The 21,938-nt window shown below is 38.5% G+C and overlaps 1 protein-coding gene across 1 annotated transcript; it reads left to right on the top strand.

Moving 5' to 3' along the window:
- The first annotated feature begins 3,754 nt into the window (after positions 1–3,754).
- Positions 3,755–20,888, top strand: LOC135198998 (uncharacterized). The gene is made up of 2 exons (XM_064226912.1): positions 3,755–4,174; positions 20,478–20,888. The coding sequence occupies exons 1-2, from the start codon at positions 3,755–3,757 to the stop codon at positions 20,886–20,888; spliced, it is 831 nt and encodes a 276-aa protein (XP_064082982.1).
- The last annotated feature ends 1,050 nt before the right edge of the window (positions 20,889–21,938 follow it).

Below are 21,938 nucleotides of genomic sequence, written 5' to 3'. Positions count from 1 at the left end.
ACTCCCAGATATATTTCGTCATAGACTCATCACAAGTTCATTACACTGGAATAGAACGCGACGTCATATACAGATCATAGTCACACCCCTAAAATCTACTCAATACCAGATTCTTGCTTTGGCCCTTTGCACGGGCATTGGACGTAGTCTGTTCTGCTTAGGCAGCGACTTCCACCTGGCACCACGGACAGTCATAATGATGACATCTATCATTTTAAAGAATGTCATTGCTCATCACATCCGCTTACCAACCATCAGTCAATAAATATATATTAAAATTCTTAATGATGTTTTAATTATATTCTTAATAATAATTTCACACGCTTCCCTTAAAAAGTGAGGTTTGGCAACTGGACTACCACTACAATTCATCACTCTGACCTGCGGGAAGAAGGAAGATGTTATTTTACTATTGTAGACAGTATTCCATTTCTCATGGCCGAGGTCCATGGATGAAGGGCAGTAAAAGCAACATCTTCGCTTGAGTTTATTTGCTTAGCTACACTGAAGAAGGATATTCAAAATACAAAAGGTGTATATAAAAGAATCTTAATAAACAATAAGAATCATATCCTGCATACATGAGGTAGAATTTACTAAATCGAAACCTGTGTGTCGGACTCGATACTAATACAAAAATAATTGGTTACACCTATAACATTTATGCGTTATGCAATGCTGTGTGACTAGTTTTGAGCTGAGATTGTCTGCAGAGCTAAAATTTCACGCGCTGTTACATAATGTCTTGCCTACATGACAGTCTCCTCTCCCTTCACATGTGACTAAGAAACACATCTGTTTCTCATCACTTACAAATCTAATCTTCAGGAGGTTTTCCTTTTCTCATTCGGGAAGGGAGTAACAACAACAGGTGTGTTCTGCTGTTGCAAGATTTCCCTCTCAATTTACAGTTGGTTGTTCCACTTGTTGGTGAGCAGTTTGCACATCTCAGTTAATGAAGTTTATGGTATTTGATACTTTAACCCTTATATCATAATGTAAGTTACCTATCTTTCTGACAATTTCTCCTTGCACTCATTTTTCTGGTCTCCATGACATAACTTGAGGGAGTGAAGTGTCTTAACTTGGTAAGTTGTTTACTTGATATGTTGCTGTATACCATTTACATTCAGAAATTCTTTAAAATAGTGCATTACTTTTTGCAATGTAAAGACACTTTTAGGTTTAGAAATGTGTAGTTTTTAATTTTTTTATACACTAGTATTAGATAATAAAGGTTGTCTTAGGTGATGAGACAACAGGAGAAACATTAGACAATGCAGATGAAGACATATGAAGGTCTTTCAATATCAATTTTGCAGTTTCTATAGGTAATAAATATTACAAATATGATAAATATGATTATTAATTTACCTTAATTCAATTTATCTGTGAATGAAATACAATACATGAATAGCAATACATTTCTTTGCAGACGACAAACTACATAAATATTCAGTGGCTGGTGTCTGTGGATTAACTTCTAGCCAAAAATTAAACTGTTTACAAAGACTACCACTTTTCAACTAATCTAAGGAAAACTACAAAAAAGAGCTGTTTCCATGGATTTCGTACCACTACTACTAATTCTTTACAGGAAACTAAGCAAAGGGAGAGCTGCTTCCATAAATTTAATCCACTACTACTAATTCTTTACAGGAAAACTAAGCAAAGGGAGAGCTGCTTCTATAGATTTGATCCACTACTACTAATTCTTTACAGGAAAACTAAGCAAAGGGAGAGCTGCTTCTATAGATTTAATCCACTACTACAAATTCTTTACAGGAAAACTAAGCAAATGGAGAGCTGCTTCTATAGATTCAATCCACTACTACTAATTCTTTACAGGAAAACTAAGCAAAGGGTGAGCTGCTTCCATAGATTTAGTACTACTACCACAAATTCTTTACAGGAAAACTAAGCAAATGGAGAGCTGCTTCCGTAGATTTAGTATCACTACTACAAATTCTGGACAGGAAAACTAAGCAAAGGGAGAGCTGCTTCCATAGATTTAGTACTACTACTACAAATTCTTTACAGGAAAACTAAGCAAAGGGAGAGCTGCTTCCATAGATTTAGTACTACTACTACAAATTCTTTACAGGAAAACTAAGCAAATGGAGAGCTGCTTCCTAGATTTAGTATCACTACTACAAATTCTGGACAGGAAAACTAAGCAAAGTGAGAGCTGCTTCCTTAGATTTAGTACTACTACTACAAATTCTTTACAGGAAAACTAAGCAAAGGGAGAGCTGCTTCCATAGATTTAGTACTACTACTACAAATTCTTTACAGGAAAACTAAGCAAATGGAGAGCTGCTTCCATAGATTTAGTATCACTACTACAAATTCTGGACAGGAAAACTAAGCAAAGGGAGAGCTGCTTCCATAGATTTAGTACTACTACTACTACAAATTCTTTACAGGAAAGCTTAAGCAAAGGGAGAGCTGCTTCCATAGATTTAGTACTACTATTACAAATTCTTTACAGGAAAGCTAAGCAAAGGGAGAGCTGCTTCCATAGATTTAGTATCACTACTACAAATTCTTTACAGGAAAGCTAAGCAAAGGGAGAGCTGCTTCCATAGATTTAGTACTACTACTACAAATTCTTTACAGGAAAACTAAGCAAAGGGAGAGCTGCTTCCATAGATTTAATCCACTACTACAAATTCTTTACAGGAAAGCTAAGCAAAGGGAGAGCTGCTTCCATAGATTCACTACCACTACTACAAATTCTGGACAGGAAGAACGACACTTTCCATTAACTGTCGCAATTGCCAGAGAGAGAGAGAGAGAGAGAGAGAGAGAGAGAGAGAGAGAGAGAGAGAGAGAGAGAGAGAGAGAGTGAGTGTGTGTGTGTGTGTTTGTCTGAAAAAAATGGTTTGTAGTCTACGAACAATAGAGCAAAACAAGTGGTAATAAATACGTTTAAAATGACGAAGAGGTCTGTGATCGACCAGGGAGGGTAAGAGAGAGATGCATATATTGTTGATAAAATGTCCTGATAAGTTTTGTCATAACTGACGCGGTAAACTGATTTCGGTTGCAATAGAGCAAGAGAAAGTTGCTTCACACATATGTTGTTGCAAAGGGATATATGACACCTATTTCCACGATCTTTTTGTTAATTCAGGGTCCTCATGCAATTGGTCTGCTCAAAAATGAGGGAGAAAGTCCTTGTGGTATTTAGTTTTCCAAAGTAAGGTCATCTGAAACGTCAATTAACTTTTATTTTTCTCAATCTCTGACCGATTCTGCTTTGGAAAATACTCTCGTAGATTATCCTGCAATTGCTGTAGGGCAAGTGCTGAATCATGCAGTCTCTTGTACTGTCACAGCCAGTTCTAAATGGGCACTCTACTTCATTCCAAAAACAACGCTGCAAGATTGGGCCACCTTAGATACCCAGATACCCAGACTTCATCAATGAACTGGGTCAATAACACATGTTCTCTCTAAGGCCCTGTCCATACTAACGGGCAGTGCCCGACCGGCAAACAGTGTTGCCATACCCCGTTTCAAGACACAAGGTGGGAGAGTGATCGGCGGGCACAAATGGAGGTGATTAAAGATGGGGAAACCACGGGCAAACTAGCGAGTAACCCGTGAGTGTAGTTGAGTAAAACACCAGAAACTGATGTGTCCGGTGGTTTGTTAAACCAACGCTGGTGTCAAGCACAATAGGTTTCCAGGACCATAGTTTATTATCGATCTCTCACTTACAAATGGGTGTTCTAAGTATAAAGTCATCATGTCCGGCAAAGAAACTGCAAACATTCACTGGTCAAGAGAAGAAATCATACAATTAATTGACTTGTACCGCCAACATCCATGCCTATGGAATGTCAAAAGTGACATGTACAAGGACAGAGCTGAACGTGTAGCGGCTTTGACAGCAATAGCCGCGGAATTACGCAAGACATGTGTTGCCATTACCACAGGGGATATAAAACGGAAAATAGAAACCCTGCAAAATCAACACAGACGTGAAATGCAATTGGTTGAAAACTCACGCAAGTCAGGAGCTGGGGTAGACGACATTTACATTCCCAGATTATGGTGTTTTAATGACCTTTCTTTCCTTAATGATGGTGGCATAATCAGACCATCTCTCTCAAACATAGATAATGCCACCAACGATACAGCTGAGGAGGAACATTCTGATCATGAGGTATGTACGGTGTGCTTGTGTCTGTCTGTCTCTTATTTTATTTATGCTTTATGATTTTAGCATTGGATTATCATATTGTGTTTGACATATCTCCTTTGGGTGTTTTATGCTATTCATAATTCTCAATGATACTTTAATTTTGTTTTATCTAATTTTAACTTTATATATATATTATATATATATATATATATATATATATATATATATATATATATATATATATATATATATATATGTAATGGGGGATTCCCCCCCCCCCCCATTATTCATTAGGTAAACGTGTAGCACGAAACGGAAGGCAAACCAACACACAGCATTACACACAGCCTCTCTCTCTCTCTCTCTCTCTCGCAATCCCTCAACTCTCTCTCTCTCTCTCCATCTCTCTCTCTCTCTCTCTCTCTCTCTCTCTCTCTAGCACCGACACGTCTCTCTCTCTCTGCACCTCTTTCTCTCCATTCTAACAGGTAATGAAAATGAGAGAGTCGCATCATAACATTAACATTTATTAACAATGAATAAATAATGGATAATCAATCAAGTAATCCAGTCTTACAGACTAACTCAAAAAACCTTGAAACAGTAAAATGTCTAATCACCAAAAAGTCTACACCCATCTGGGAACTCTTTGTCCCTCTCCTGCCAGAATCGTCTGTTTCAAAGACACAGAACACATCCCGGTAAGTACACATAAGTTTAGCAACAAAATCTAAAGATCAGATATTCTTAAAAATGTCAAACAGATAATAAGCCGCTCTTTGGCTAAAACTCTTCAACACTCACCCAAGCAACCGGAACACTTAAACACAGTTAATAAAAAACTCTCGGCGAACGCCACGGCATCTTGCCTTTGTCTCCAAGATCCTCTATCAAAATCCTCCCATAGCTTGCGTATGAAACTATTAAAGGGAAGAGGCACACACGCACATACGAACACACAGTTTGTTAGCGCCTCACGGTTCTAGTTGCATCCAGTTTCACAAAGGCACTTTGAGAAGAGTTCATAAACTGTCGTACATTGACTTGTCTAACTAATCATTTTTATCTCACGCCATCCCTAGAATCTCATTGTTCAGCTACTCTCAGGTCGCCGCTCCTGCACTGTTCTCCACATTCCATAGGTCACAGAGAACACATGGACAATATATTATCAATCAAAAACCCTAGGCCTTACATAGCTCGGCCACCCCATGCTAGCTCCCGCCTAGCAAAATTGCTTATATAATACAAAACACACTGGCCGGCTTAAAATAAAATATACTTAATAACTGCACGTCTCTGGCATTATAAAATAAAGTCTGTTACTCTTATATCTCCCAATAACACTAGAATTTTTCTCTCATTTTTTCTGCATTTCTTGAATATCCCTCTTTGCTTGTCTGCAACTAGCTGCACAGACAGTAGACTGTAGGAAGCTGTAGGAAGACGGAATGCCTCCCTCATTGTAGAAGACTTCTCACGGCTTCTGCAGATCCCCAAAATACACGCTGTAGAATTCTCGCGATCACCCACGTGGAAATTCTTGTAATCACCCTGGACAACACGACAGCAGTACTCTCTGCACACGGCTGGTGGACGTCTTGCTGGCGTCGGGAAATGACTTTTTTGGTGTGTGTTAGTATGTCAGTCAAGTCATTGGTCAATCCAAGAAAACTAACCCAGACATACTACTTCTATCAAACAATGATCTCAAAAAGTCAGAAATACTAACTGAACGTCTCCCAATTAACTCCCTTAATATGACTACTAAATCATAAGTCATTATCACAACTCTCAAAGGAAAAAAAACATCAAGTTCTCCAACTCAATTCTCCAAACTCACACATCAGCACACACACAACTCAGAAATCACAGCAACTCCACGGAATTCTGTACTCACATTTCAAACTCGAATGTGCTCACAAGAAAAAAAAAGAAAAAATCGTAATGAGCCCAAGGAAAAAAAAGAATCACGTAACACACCCAGACCCAAAAAATGTTCTCTCAAACTCTGATATCTGAACAACCCACAAAATCAGTAAAAATCTCCAATGTTTAACAGCAAAAACCCCTTTACTGCTCATACAATTAATCACAATAAGACTTAATGTCAAACTCCCTTTTACGTAAACAGCAACTCCCGAAAAATCACATCTCCCGATAAGTTACATCTCCCGTCCAAAAAAGAAATGCTACTTAAGCTCAATCCCCCAATTAAATCTCTCACAGGAAAAAGAAGAAAAATAATAAAAAGATAACCACAAGTACGTTTCCCCAATCACAAAATACATAATGCATGTATTATATACATAACCTGCATAACCCCCCGCGTTTTTCCCAAGAAATGCTCCATGTAAAATTATGGAATTTGCCAGAAAGCAAACTCTTACACATGCGCTTTCGTGAAATGCTATTGTCAACATTTCCAGATATTGCGAAAATTCTGATCTATCATCATCAGAGGAAAAAAGTCAGCACACGGCTCATCACATCGCTTGTCAGCAGAAAAATCGCCTGCGGACGTATGCTCTAACAGCAGCATAAAAAATTGTCTAGTTAGACCCATAAGTTTGGAAACTCATGATTCTCTAGAAAACGTCTAACAGACACATTTCACAGAATTAACTCCAGGATATGATTAATGTGTTCAAACATTTGTCTCAAAGACTTATTCTCTCAACATGACTTTGCCCCAAATTATATGCCTCCAAGAATAACACACTTGTGAACATAAAAAATGCACACATCTCCATAGGACTCGTAATGCAGTAATGACACTCGCCTCTAAATAGTCACGAAACCAAAAAGAAAGAACCACAGAAATCTCCTCTTGTCTCGAAAAAAAAACTCCCATAACCACAAAAAAAAGGGTCACCCGCCAAAGATTAATTCCAACTCCATATATTTCACCATATTAATAATAACACCACTCCGGTTATAAAAATATTTCCTCCATTTGGTTAATAACCAACCCCATATTATTCACTCTTATTTCTCCAATAGCCAAATGTTAATAAAAAAAGACACCACTCCAGTTATAAAGAATAATCACCTCTATTTCGGCAAATACAAAATATTTACCTCTATTTCCCCAATACTCCATGTGGAATAAAACAAGGCCCCAAAAAAATATACCTCCAAGAAGGAATATAAAAAAAATGAAATCCTACCTCCAAAAAAATTGTGCACTCAAGGCAACTAACTCACACACTCACAAATATTGCCCCATAATCTCCAATATGTGTCTCCATTTGCAACAAAGATGGCTGCAAAATAACTGAACTAAACATAGCTCTCATCACATTGGCAAATATCAAAAATGGCCAAAAATATATCTCCCATATATTATATCTCAAATCATAACCCCAAGATAATATATACCTCCAATTATAACTCCAAAATAACATATCTCCAATTCTCCAGAGAATAACTCAATGTTATAGTCAAAAACTATAAAACTCACTCCATTAAGCATAATTGCTAAAAAAAAAGGCAAAAACTCGGCAAATAAAAACTGTCTAGAAAATTCTAAAAAAAATCACCAATGTGCCACAAGTCATTATAACAGAACTCCAAATACAAAGTGTCTTAGCCAAGACTTCTCCATACGTACTACGACATAGGCCACTAGAAAACTTAGCCAAGTTTCCTATCTCTCACAAAGTTGTCACAAATGCAACAAATGTATTGTGCAAGAAAACTCACAATTTCTGGAATACAAATATCCAGAGAAAAAATGTAGTGCCATTACGTATGCATTCAAAACATGCAAGAAATTCTCCCATATATTTTTCTATAGCATCAAATAGCTGAAACACAAACACGTTCCCGAACAATGACTCTAAGTCACGAACTGAGACATTAAAAAAAATACATTCACACCAACTGGAGAGAAAAAATAAACTCGAATTCACCCATGGTGAAAAAAACTTGTGTCAGCGATGGCTAATTTCCAAAAAAGGAGAAAAGAAAAATCAACGGCCTTGTCAACTATCTCCCGTGACTCACTAGATGTCAAGCAATTATCTGCTGAACTCATAAAAAAAAGGAAAAAAAACAAAAATAATGTGTTGTTAGTTCCTCCCAAATTCAAAAAAGATTTCACCTCCCTTGATAGAATTACAATACCCACGTATTAGTATAACGAAATCAGTATCAGAAATATCACTATCACAAAATCACCAAATTTGCTATCATCAAAATCACCAGTATCGGTATAAAAAAAAAATATCACTAATGTTAATGCTTGTCCATTCTCCAGAAATTCAGCACAAAATTTAGCAAAAGTTCAGCAAGATTCACCACAACTCACCAAGATTCAGCGAGATTCATCAAGATTCAGCAAGACTCATCTCCCATGAATCACTGAAATATTCTCCAAAGTTACAAAACTCAACAAATAATTAACACAAGACTTCTCCCATTTACTCATTGTAATAATTCTCCGTGAATAATTATCTGTAATAATTATAAAATAATCTCCCATGAAATATCTCAAATCTCTCGTAAAACATGTCTCCCGTAATGGTAATTATACTTAAGCAAACCTCCCGTGACACATCTCAAGTATAATCATTATCAATAATAATAATAACTCTCCATAGCTACAATTCTCTTGCAAAGATCTCAAGTAAGGGTGAAATTCAAATAGCATACACAGTAATGCTGAACCTTATGACATACAATTTCTCCAGATGCAACACCATGACATAACACCATTGCCACATTCACGGCACCGGGCATTAGCATGCATCCCCACTCGGCACCATTTTTCAAAGTAATCTCTCCAACACAATAAAAATAATAATAATAATAATCTGTGTATCTCCCTTATATTTGTGTCCTCGAAAGCACAAGGAAAACATACACCCATACAATGCATTTCAATTCTCTTTTTATTTCCTTTTCTCTTCATCCAAGGGAGAAAAAAAAATCTCTTTTCTAAAAAAAAAAGACTCTACGGGCGTTTCACTTCATCAACTAATCAATCAGCTGATATCTTAGCATTTAATGTCAAGGCCAAACCCATCCCCCAACACCCCGACACAAAGAAAAAAAAAGAAAGGAGTTCACCCCCAATGAGAAAAAAAAAGTCTCTCCCCCCGTTAGAACAACCTCTCAGTCAAGCGGCAGAATACTCCTCTGAGGCATATACCAGTAGTCCCCGTCTCCCCTTGAACCGTGTCTGAGGACCCCCTCCCAAGGTATACACTAGTACCCATCTCGCAATCCCCGAGGCATGCCAGTACCCTCGCAATACCCTCCCTCGAGGCAGGCCATACTCCCCTCGCAATGTGCTGAGCCCGTGAAATTCAGTGACCGCTCTTGTCTCCAAGCCAAATATGCTTATCCAAGCACAGTTCACATGCATAAATACATCTTAATACACACCTATGTTTTGAACAAAGACGAACACATACGTCTATTTTAAACACGCGCAAATAAAGAAAACACGTCACTGCTACTATGGGGAAAGAAAAAATGTTTTGACCTCTTGAACCAATCCCATTCCACTGAAATATTTAAAACAACCCTCCCCTTCAAAACAATAGTTTTTAACACTCACCACTCCATAATGGGAACAAAAAGAACTCGAAATTCTCGTAGAACACGTAAATCTCGTCGGCACAATGCAAACGCGATCGGCGAAAAGGCACCTGGCAACTCTCACTCACAAACCAGACTGAGTTACTCTCACGGCTCACGCCCTGAAGAATCTCGGTACGAGCAAATTTGATGACCCTAATAGAATTTCTTTCCTCATCCCACATCCCACGGACGAATATTTCTCTACCCCCTTCACCTAGCAACTGAGATCCAACAATTTAACAATTTTCCACAATCCCACAAAGGCTTTGTCGTTCGAAAACCATCGCTAAGCCACAACCTCTTTTAATATCTAACTGGCCACCCATCTCTCATTGGTGTTTCTAGGCATAAAGAAAAACTCTTTTATAACACCTTTTTCACCGCCTGCCACCACTGTAATGGGGGGATTCCCCCCCTCCCCCATTATTCATTAGGTAAGCGTGTAGCACGAAACGGAAGGCAAACCAACGCACAGCATTACACACAGCCTCTCTCTCTCTCTCTCTCTCGGCAATCCCTCTCTCTCTCTCTCTCTAGCACCGACACCTCTCTCTCTCTCCACCTCCTTCTCTCCATTCTAACAGGTAATGAAAATGAGAGAGTCGCATCATAACATTAACATTTATTAACAATGAATAAATAATGGATAATCAATCAAGTAATCCAGTCTTACAGACTAACTCAAAAAACCTCGAAACAGTAAAATGTCTAGTCACCAAAAAGTCTACACCCATCTGGGAACTCTTTGTCCCTCTCCTGCTAGAATCGTCTGTTTCAAAGACACAGAACACATCCCGGTAAGTACACATAAGTTTAGCAACAAAATCTAAAGATCAGATATTCTTAAAAATGTCAAACAGATAATAAGCCGCTCTTTGGCTAAAACTCTTCAACACTCACCCAAGCAACTGGAACACTTAAACACAGTTAATAAAAAACTCCCGGCGAACGCCACGGCATCTTGCCTTTGTCTCCAAGATACTCTATCAAAATCCTCCCATAGACTTGCGTATGAAACTATTAAAGGGAAGAGGCACACACGCACATACGAACACACAGTTCGTTAGCGCCTCACGGTTCTAGCTGCATCCAGTTTTACAAAGGCACTTTGAGAAGAGTTCATAAACTGTCATACATTGACTTGTCTAACTAATCATTTTTATCTCACGCCATCCCTAGAATTTCATTGTTCAGCTACTCTCAGGTCGCCGCTCCTGCACTGTTCTCCACATTCCATATGTCACAGAGAACACATGGACAATATATTATCAATCAAAAACCCTAGGCCTTACATATATATATATATATATATATATATATATATATATATATATATGATATATATATATATATATAAATTGTTGCTTGTGCTGTTTTATGAATTTTCGCAAACATTTTTAGCAACAAAATAAGTTATTCCAAATCTGTATTCTACATTTGTGGCTATATTTCAAAAACTTATGTACAGAATAAGCAATATATCATTGTAAATATAGTTTATCATCATCATTTTTGTACTCTCTCTCTCTCTCTCTCTCAAGAACTGATATTAACTATGTGAACAGACAGGATGTGTGTCGTGATAAATTCATAAAATAGTGCGTGAAAGGAAATGTGAGCACATACTCTAGTAATGATTTTTCCAGTATGAACAATGATAACGAGGTTTATGATGCGATATGCATATACTCGTTTCATGGTGAGTAAGAAAGAAAAGCTACGTACATAACGGTTCATTTATTATTATTATTATTATTATTATTATTATTTTTTTTTTTTTTTTTTTTTTTTTTTTTTTTTTTTTTTTTTTTTTTTTGCTCTATCACAGTCCTCCAATTTCGACTGGGTGGTATTTATAGCGTGGGGTTCCGGGTTGCATCCTGCCTCCTAGAGTCCATCACTTTTCTTACTATGTGTGCCGTTTCTAGGGATCACACTTCTTCTGCATGAGTGCCTGGAGCTACTTCAGCGTCTAGTTTTTCTAGATTCCTTTTCAGGGATCTTGGGATCGTGCCTAGTGCTCCTATGATTATGGGTATGATTTCCACTGGCATATCCCATATCCTTCTTATTTCTATTTTCAGATCTTGATACTTATCCATTTTTTCCCTCTCTTTCTCTTCAACTCTGGTGTCCATGGTATTGCGACATCAATGAGTGATACTTTCTTCTTGACTTTGTCAATCAACCTCACGTCTGGTCTGTTTGCACGTATCACCCTATCCGTTCTGATACCATAGTCCCAGAGGATCTTTGCCTGATCGTTTTCTATCACTCCTTCAGGTTGGTGCTCGTACCACTTATTACTGCAAGGTAGCTGATGTTTCTTGCACAGGCTCCAGTGGAGGGCTTTTGCCACTGAATCATGCCTCTTTTTGTACTGGTTCTGTGCAAGTGCCGGGCATTCACTTGCTATGTGTTTATGGTCTCATTTTTCGTATTGCACTTCCTACATATGGGAGAGATGTTATTTCCGTCTATCGTACTTTGAACATATCTGGTTCTTAGGGCTGATCTTTGTGCCGCTGTTATCATTCCTTCAGTTTCCTTCTTTAGCTCTCCCTCTGTAGCCATTGCCAATTGTCATCGCTGGCTAGTTCTTTAGTCTGTCTCATGTATTGTCCGTGCATTGGTTTGTTGTGCCAGTCCTCTCTGTTCTTTCTGTCTTTCTCCTGTCTCTGTATATTTCTGGGTCTTCGTCTACTTTTATTAGTCCTTCTTCCCATGCACTCTTTAGCCACTCGTCTTCACTGGTTTTCAGATATTGCCCCAGTGCTCTGTTTTCGATGTTGACACAGTCCTCTATACTTAGTAGTCCTCTCCCTCCTTCCTTTCGTGTTATGTATAGTCTGTCCGTATTTGCTCTTGGGTGTAGTGCTTTGTGTATTTGTCATTTGTTTCCTGGTTTTCTGATCTATGCTACGGAGTTCTGCCTTCGTCCATTCCACTATTCCTGCGCTGTATCTGATTACTGGCACTGCCCATGTGTTTATGGCTTTTTTATCATATTGCCAGCGTTGAGTTTTGACTTGAGTGTCGCCTTGAGTCTCTGCATATATTCTTTCCTGATCGTGTCCTTCATCTCTTGGTGTTTTATATCTCCTCCTTCCATTATTCCCAGGTATTTGTATCCTGTCTCATCTATGTGTTTGATGTTGCTCCCATCTGGTAGCTTTATCCCTTCAGTTCTCGTTACTTTGCCTTTTTGTATGTTGTTGACTAAGGCGCATTTTTCTATTCCAAACTCCATCCATGATGTCCCCCCACCCCCCAGATACAATCATTACAGTCTGGATTAGGGTATCTATTTCCTTGATGCTCTTACCATACAGCTTGATGTCGTCCATGAACATCAGATGGTTGATTTTGTTGCCTCTTTTCTTGAGTTGGTACCCGGCATCCATCTTCTGTAGTACTTTTGTCATGGAATCATGGCTACTACGAAGAGTAGTGGGGACAGTGAGTCGCCCTGGAAGATCCCTCTCCTGATATTAACCTCTGCTAGTCTTATTCCAGAGCTTGTAAGTATTGTATTCCAGTTGCGCATTGTATTTTTGAGGAAGCTGATGGTATTTCCTCTGCCCCATATATTTTCAGGCATTCTATTAGCCATGTGTGTGGGATCATGTCGAAGGCTTTCTTATAGTCTATCCATGCCATGCTTAGGTTGGTTTTCCTTCTCCTACTGTTCTTCATTACCATTTTGTCTATCAGGAGCTGGTCTTTTGTGCCCCTACACTTCCTTCTGCAGCCTTTCTGTTGGTGGGGGATGGTGTTTGTCTCCTCTAGGTAGTTGTATAGCCTTTCACTGATGATACTGTTAGTAACTTCCACATTATTGGTAGGCAGGTGATAGGCCTGTAGTTTACTGGCTATATTTCCCTTACTCTTGTCTTTTTGTACTAAGGATGTTCTTCCTGTGGTCATCCATTTGGGTGCTTGGTGATTTGAGATACAATGCTGGAGTTGTTCTGCTATTCGTGGGTGTAGGGCCTTGAAGTTTTTGAGCCAGTATCCATGGACTTCATCGGGACCTGGGGTTTTCTTTCGGTTTTGGCATTTTCTTTAGTTGGTGTCTGACTGTGTCTGTCGTGATCTCTGTGAACTGCTTTGGTTTTAATTCTCCCTGTTTCTTCTTCCTTGACTTCCTGGAGCCATGTTGCATGTTTGTTGTGTGATACCGGATTGCTCCATATGTTTTCCCAGAGTCTCTTACTTGGTTCGGCTTCAGGAATTTCTGGGTGGTTGTCTTCCCCTCTTAGTTGGCTGTATAGTCTTTTCTGGTTGGTTCCAAATAGTTTGTTCTGTTGGTATCCCTTATTCCTGTTCATGTACCGTTGGATCTTGTGTGCTTTGGCCTTAAGCCTCTGTTTTACATCTTCTATTGTGTTGTTTAGTCCCCTCTCTTGTACTTTGTATTTCTCATTGAGTTCCTCCCGTGTTTTCTTGTGCTTCTTAGCCTCCTTTTCCTGCCATCTCTTTCAGTTTACTCAAGTCAGATCTCATCACCATGATTTGCTTTTCCAGGCGCCTTTTCCAAGGAGGTTGCTGTTTTGGTTTCTGTTGGGTTGGTTGTGACGGTGGTGTTTGGTGTTTGAATCCCCATCAGTTCTGCTACTAATCTTGCTCCTGCTATGTCAAGTTATTTGTTTCTGTGATGCTGGTGGTGTATATTAGGCCATTATTTCATTGACCTCACTTGTTTTCTCCCTTAATTTCTTGGTGTTGTAGGCTTTCATGGAGGGGATCTTTGTTCTCTCTGTATCTGGCTCCATCCATTGTCTAATCTTTTCTACCCATTCCGTCCTCTCTGTACTTCGTCGGTGTTTCTTCGTGTGTCGTTGTTTGATACCTCATCCTCCCTGTCGTCTTCTGTGGCATCGTCTCTCAGTTCGTCTTCGTGTAATTCGTTGTCGTGTGACATTTCCCTTTCCAGTTCTTCTCTTTCTGTTGGGGAGAGCCAGTTCTTTTTCTTTATGTTCCTTACTTGGTCTGCCAGCCTCTGCTCTGTTTGGGGGGTGTTATTCCTCTCATTCCAGATGTTGACCAATCTTCTTCTATATCCTCTCTCCGTCGGGTTGCTTCTGATGTAGCATCTCCATATTTCCTTATTTTCTTCTCTTGTCCATTTCTTTTCCTTTTTGCCTCTGTAGCTCCAATCTCAGGCTGTTGATTACTGTCGTTGTGGTGATCAGTTGCTGGATGACGACCTCCAAGTACCTGACCGTCTTCCCCTACAATTGGGTTGAATACCTGGTTGCCGGACGAGGCTCCTCTGTTGCCAGAGGTTCCATTTTACGTCGTTGTCGTTTATTCCTTCATTTCTTTCCATCATTGCTGAGTTTTTTGCTATTTAACCCATAGCTGGACCCTAACCCCATCAGGGATAGGTACTCATTTACAGCTGAGTAGACTGAGGAAATTATGGTAAAGATCCTTTCCCAAGGAATCAACGCCGAGGAGAGCGGTCACCCATCCAACGACTGACCAGCCCCAATGTTTGCTTAACTTGACTTAAGTCTATTGACGACTAACCCACTCCTCCACGGCGCCACACATTATTATTATTATTATTATTATTATTATTATTATTATTATTATTATTATTATTATTATCATCATAATATCTGTATTTTCCCGTGACTAAAAATGTTAAGTTTAACAAAAAATGCACTACATTGATAGCTAAGCAAAGAGGTAATTAACACAATTATTAATCATTTATCGATCTATACTGCCATGGCACTGCCCCTTCACCATTAAAATACTGCATATATTGTTCACGGACATTCCGGCTCACCCTCTGTAGCCCTGGTAATTCATAAGTTTGTCGCCAGCTTCCAGGAATAATGTGTCCTACTGACAAATCTTCAACATCTAAACATCCTTCAGGCGTGTAGCGGCTCACATGGTCTCTCCTGAGGAAGTTATGCAGAGACGTGCATGCTAAAACTATGGTATCAATTTTTGATGGAGGTAGTTGAACAGGTGACATAAACACGCGAAATCTGTTTGTCAAATGCATTTTCTGTAGTACGTCTTGCCCTGGAGAGACGATGTGAGAAAATACGTTCCCTCCTATTCTGATTAGTATGTGGAAAGGGTTTCATAATGTGTCTGCCACAAAAACGTCTGGTAGTGTCATCTCACTTCCGGTAACGAGTATTGAGAGTACAGTTGTCCCACACGCCTCCGTCTGATACTCTACCATTTGTGCCTATGTCTACATATATAAATTCACAGTTTGCATCACATATGGCAAGGAGTACGATGCTGTGGCTTCCTTTGTAATTAAAGAAGTACGAACCACTATCAGGTGGAGGCCTTATCAACACATGTTTCCCGTCAATAGCCCCCAAACAGTTTGGGAAATCCCATCTTGTTTGAAAACCATGTGCCACACGCATCCATTCCTCTGGGGTTGTGGGTGTCTGTAAATGAAATGTAGAAGCAGTATGTCAGTGAACTTTAGATTAAGCAAATATAATGACTCAATTCCATGACCTTTACCTGCATACTTTCATAACCAAGCAGTCAATCTTTCTCTCCCTCTTCTTATTCTGTTTTCTATTTCTATTTTGTTTATCTTTTTTCTCTTCCCTCGCTCTCTCTCTCTCTCTCTCTCTCAAAAGAAAAAAATCCTCACACACACACACACACACATAAATATATATATATATTGCACTACACGTGTCTATTCTCAATATTACAGATTTTCAACGATCCAGTACTGATGGGAGTTGGTGAAACATCTCTTGCAGCAACAACACCTGTAATAACACCGCCTGCAGTGTCTACTGCATGTCCTACGGACAATTCAGCCAGAAGTGACACCTCTACTACAGTGAATACTGCCAATCGATGCAGACGATGTTATGCGGGAAGCCCTCCACCAGCTGAGGGAATTGTCGTCTACACAGGACACTGCTGATGATTGTACTGCTTTTGCAACCGTAGTTGCAAACAATCTTCGACAATTGAAAAGCGAAACCAAAATTTATGCAGAAAAACTAATTTATGATGTTCTTTTTCTTGCTAAACTTTGTCGTCTTTCGTCGACATCAATGGTTGAAGAGTAGTTTTTCACATTTATATTACTGTTTATTGTTGATATAAATTACCATTACTTGTTTTTTTGGGAAGGGTTCGTCAGGATACACAATTTGGCATTATTCATAATTAGCATAGAAAATATAAGATTACTTGGTGTGAAAGTGATGTTATCATTAACCTTTAAACAAACACTCAGCTTTAAATAATCATCTTTGAGAACTGCATATATGGCTTCACATGTCTCCGGTATAATTAGAGACAAACTCTGCTTTGATATCCTCGTGGTATATTGCAGCGATGTATATGAACACCCAGATGCTAAAAATCTGAGCGTTGCTTCCAGAAGAGCTTCTGCACTTATACTCTGCCTCAAATTGGTATCCTGCTTTCTTATGTACGGTTCCACCTTTGCAAGTAGTGTATAGAAACTATTTACATCCATTCTCATGTACTTGATAAATTCATGCTCAGGTCCATGTTGGAGTTCACGTAATATAGTACATGACTTCCCAACTCTCCTCTTCTACGCAACCACTCTCTCTTCTGCACTCTATCTTGTTTTCCTTTTTTCTTAAACACACTGCAAGTATTACTCCACACACTGCTATTTTTTTCTTTTCCACTGTGAAACTTCCCGACCAAACCCACCTATCCTGTGTTGCTATATTTCCTCACCGAGTATTTCCTCATTAGTTTGAAAGAAAACGTGAGAGGTATACCTGACCTAAATTAGCTGATCTCTCAAATTCAGGAAGCATTACATGTAGAGTGAAATAATAAAACAATTTTATGAATTTTTTTTTACTTCCATAATTACTGTATTAACTAAACAGACATTTTACCTACATATCCAATACCATTTAAAGAAGTCGTCATTACTCTTCATTAATTGTCCTACTCCTCCACCACCTCTTCCTCATTTATATCATCACCATGACTTCAAGCATTCAGTCATAGATTTAGTCGGCATAAACCTAGTGCAACCTCCAGCCTTTTTTACTGCTTCAGATACCATGATGATTGATTGTGTGTGTGAGAGAGAGAGAGAGAGAGAGAGAGAGAGAGAGAGAGAGAGAGAGAGAAACAAGCGAATGAATGAATGAATGCTATGCATGTAAAGTTCTTTACTCATGTTATTCTATAAACCTGTTCATACAGTTTTGTTCCCCATTACAGAGACATGTATCCATAAACGAACAGAATATGTACAAATCAAGTCACAGCTAGTACCTACATCAAAATCATGTTTGTCTTAAAACAATCTTGTGCGTATTTGTTTCCAAGTAAAAAGGTATATAAATTTTTCCATAAAACCGAGTTGGGTAGGCTGTCTACCATTTTTTTTTTTTTTTTTTTGCTAGTAGCTCTAATACGAAAGAATGCATGAAACGTGATGAATGTTAAGAACGGAACACAATTTCTCTATAAACATCTTTTATGCATTTTAATTATTCATTATTCAATATCCAGTAAGCTAATACGAAATTTATCTCCAGTAACAAATGGTTTCAGGAATGAAGAACATACAAACATCAAAGTACACTCAGTGAAATCTTAAATATAGAATATGTTTACATATTTATGCATGTGTATGTATGAATGTAAGCATATATAATGTACTGTAGATAAGTTTGTGTGTATACATATGAAAAAAAAAATCTGTAGAAATGCCTTAATACAGCTATAAGCGTTGAGGAAATATTTCCTCATATTATCAGTTTGAGGGGGAATTAGGTACTCATATCCTCGTCTAATTGTCCCCAACTCAAATCTTCATCGTTAGCAGACGAATTTCCTCACTTTGGTAACGCTGCTACAGACGGACTTTGCCTGGGCTCTGCCTTTTAAGAGGGGTTTACACGGGCGAACAGCTCGTCGAGCCTGGTTCGACAACCCTGTGTTTGAATTGATGTTCGAGCATGTAAACGGGCTATTTGGTTTTCGAGCGTGCTCGTCGAACGGCTCGATGAAAGTCAGGCTCATCTTGACTTTTGTGGGCGGAGCTACATTGTTTGACGAACGGTGTGACCGTGTGCACGGGTGTCGAGCATCGAACCTCAGTTGTTATTCAAACCTGCTAGAGGAAACATCATCAAAGAAATGAATAATGGCTGCCATTAATGAAAGCAAGAATGATAAGGAAGTCGTATTTGATTTCATACATGCATATCGGGCTCATCCAGCTTTATGGAAAGTTAAATCAAAAGACTATTCCAATAAAGTAGCCAGAAACAAAGGAATAGTGGCTCTGCACGAAATATTGAAAAAAACTCGAGCCTGACTGCACACGAGACGCCGTGACGAAGAAAATAAACTCCTTACGAGCAAGTTTTAGGAGAGAGCACAAGAAAATAGAAAGCTCGAAGACGTCTGGGACCTCAGCGATGATATATATGCGACATCACTTTGGTTTTATGAGGAGATGATGTTTGTATTAGATCAGGATGTCCCACGAGAGAGCTGCTCTAATCTGGGGGATATTGACAACATGAATGATGAGGTAAGTGACAAAGAACTCATATACTTTATATTTTATTAACAGAATGTAGGTCCATGTAATTCAGTTACAAATACTTTATCTTAACAAAGTAATACAGTACCTTTATTTTAATAATTGTATAATGTCATTCCACAAAACATTAGCCTACACCTACACTTTATTATTTTGCCATGGTACTGCACCCTCATTATTAAAGAAATCTTTAAATTTCACACATACGTCTTTAGCAATTTTGGAATAGTTTCGCATTCCTTGACCGTGAGCTAAACTTGCAACAGAATTAGGATCCACTGATAACCCTGGCACAGTTATTCTGTTTGAAATATCATCCTTATGGAAGCATTCTGCGGGAGAATATTCTGAAGGGCAAGTCATTCTTAAGTAATTGTGAAGGACAACACATGCCATAACAACCTTTTCAATACTGGATAATTTCAGATGTATTGATGTATAGAAAACTCTAAATCTTGAAGCCATTATAACAAAAACATTTTCAACCACTCTCCTTGCTCTAGACAGTCTGTAGTTAAAATCCTATTCTCTGCATTCAAATCCTTTTGAGGATAAGGTTTCATGAAATTAGGTCTCAGCGCAAATGCCTCATCTCCTACAAAAACGTAAGGCAACATACAATTAGAATTAACAGGGGTAGCGTCGTCTGGAATATCAAGTCTTCCATTTGAAAGACGTTTTCCAAACTCTGTGTTTTCAATAACCCCTCCATCTGATACACGTCCGTTTGTCCCTATGTCAGCCATAGTGAATTCATAGTTTGCATTAACCACTCCCAATAAAACAAGGCTGTTGTAGCCTTTGTAGTTCCAAAATTATGATCCACAGTCTGGTGGTGGCGTGATGCGTACATGTTTTCCATCGACAGCCCCGACACAATTCGGTAAGTTCCATCTTGACTCAAACTCTCATGCAATAATTTGCCACTCAGCCACTGAGGTAGGAAACTGAAATAAAAGAAAATGAATTATACATATACATATATATACATATATATATATATATATATATGTATATATATATATAGATATATATATATATATTATATATATATATATGTGTGTGTGTGTGTGTGTGTGTGTTATGTATGTATGTGTATATAAACACATACATACATACACACACACATACATACATACATACAATTACTTTATGTATCTTTACTTTCAGATTGAAGAAGGGGATGAAACGGAAAATGCTAAACCCAGCACGAGCCAACAGGAACGTCCTCGCAAACGTCTCTCTAAATCTGATCAAATATTGGATACAGTTGCAAGAAAACTTGATGAATCTGTAAATACAGATATATCTGGTATGGATAACTTCGGGAAATACGTCACACGTAGGATACTTGTAATGGACCAGCGAACTTCAATAATAACTAGAAAAATCATAAATGATGTACTTTTTGAGTCAGAGAAGGGGAATTTAAATTCTTCATCTCGAGTAGTTACAACAAACCAAGGGCCGGTACCATTACCAATGCCTTCAAATAACTCAGTGTATAGTTACTGCAGTAACAGCAGTAGTAATACAAATGACTCCGGGATGTCGCAGTACTTTTCAAATTTTCAACCTTAGGGTATAACATATGCCCTCGTTTACTTGGTATATGTTTTATTTTTCTCATTTTTACCAAGCTTACTATAATATATGTTACTACATTTCAGGTGTCATATGTTATCAATAAACATTTACAAATATACAACTCTTACAAATTATTCTTTACCTTTAGGCAGTCTTTGTGAAGGACCTTGTAGATAGCAGCACATGTGACTGGTATGATAGATGAAAAAGGCTGGTGGAAATGATGGCAGAATATTTTAGATCATTAAGTGACCTCTCTGTTGCTAAATAGCGTAAAGTGACACACAGTCTTTCATGTGGAGTTATGGCCTTCCTCATAGTTGTATCTTCATAAGTAATGAAAGGGCTGACACGATTCAGTACATCAATGTACGTGACCTTCATCCATACGCAAATAATTGCGCCAGTCATCTGGCTCTAATTTTAAAGCAACAAGCAAGTTGATGTGTGAAAATTTCTCTCTTTTTAGTAGCCAATCCTTTGTCCACTTTGATCTTTTATTTTTTCCTTCTTAGTGCCATTGCTAAAGCAATGGCTATCAAATCGTCCTGGTCGAGAGACATGTTGACGTTGTTTTAGCACGAGGCACACTGAGGTTCGATGTACTGTCTGAAAGCTCTTCGAGCCGTTCTACAAGTAGGTTCGACAACTGGGCTTGGCGAGCTGTTCGGCCGCGTAAACCCGCCTAATAGTATGAGCCTGAAAGGATACGATCATCTGGTAACATTGCTTCAGAAGCGAGAGAAATACAAACAGCGGGCAGTGTGTGCCGGGGCCTAACAGGTGTTCAACAAGGGGAAATACAAAGAAGTGAGTTAGATAATTTAAGAAAGAAGCTTGAATAGTTAAATAAAAAACTGGAGGAAGTAAACATGAAGAAGCAAAAGAGTAATAGTAAATATTGTGCCTTTTGCAGAGTGACTAACCATAATCTGTCAGATTGTCCTCTTGATCCTCCAAAGAGAGTTTGCTTTGTTTCCAACAAAATAGTAGGAGAGGTCATGTAGGATGTCCAGGAAAAGTAGGTACTATAAGATGACAAGG

This window comes from Macrobrachium nipponense, chromosome 25 (assembly GCF_015104395.2).
Source record: "Macrobrachium nipponense isolate FS-2020 chromosome 25, ASM1510439v2, whole genome shotgun sequence".
NCBI lineage: Eukaryota > Metazoa > Arthropoda > Malacostraca > Decapoda > Palaemonidae > Macrobrachium > Macrobrachium nipponense.
Note: the sequence above shows the minus strand (reverse complement) of the source record. Positions and strands in the feature narration are given on the sequence as shown.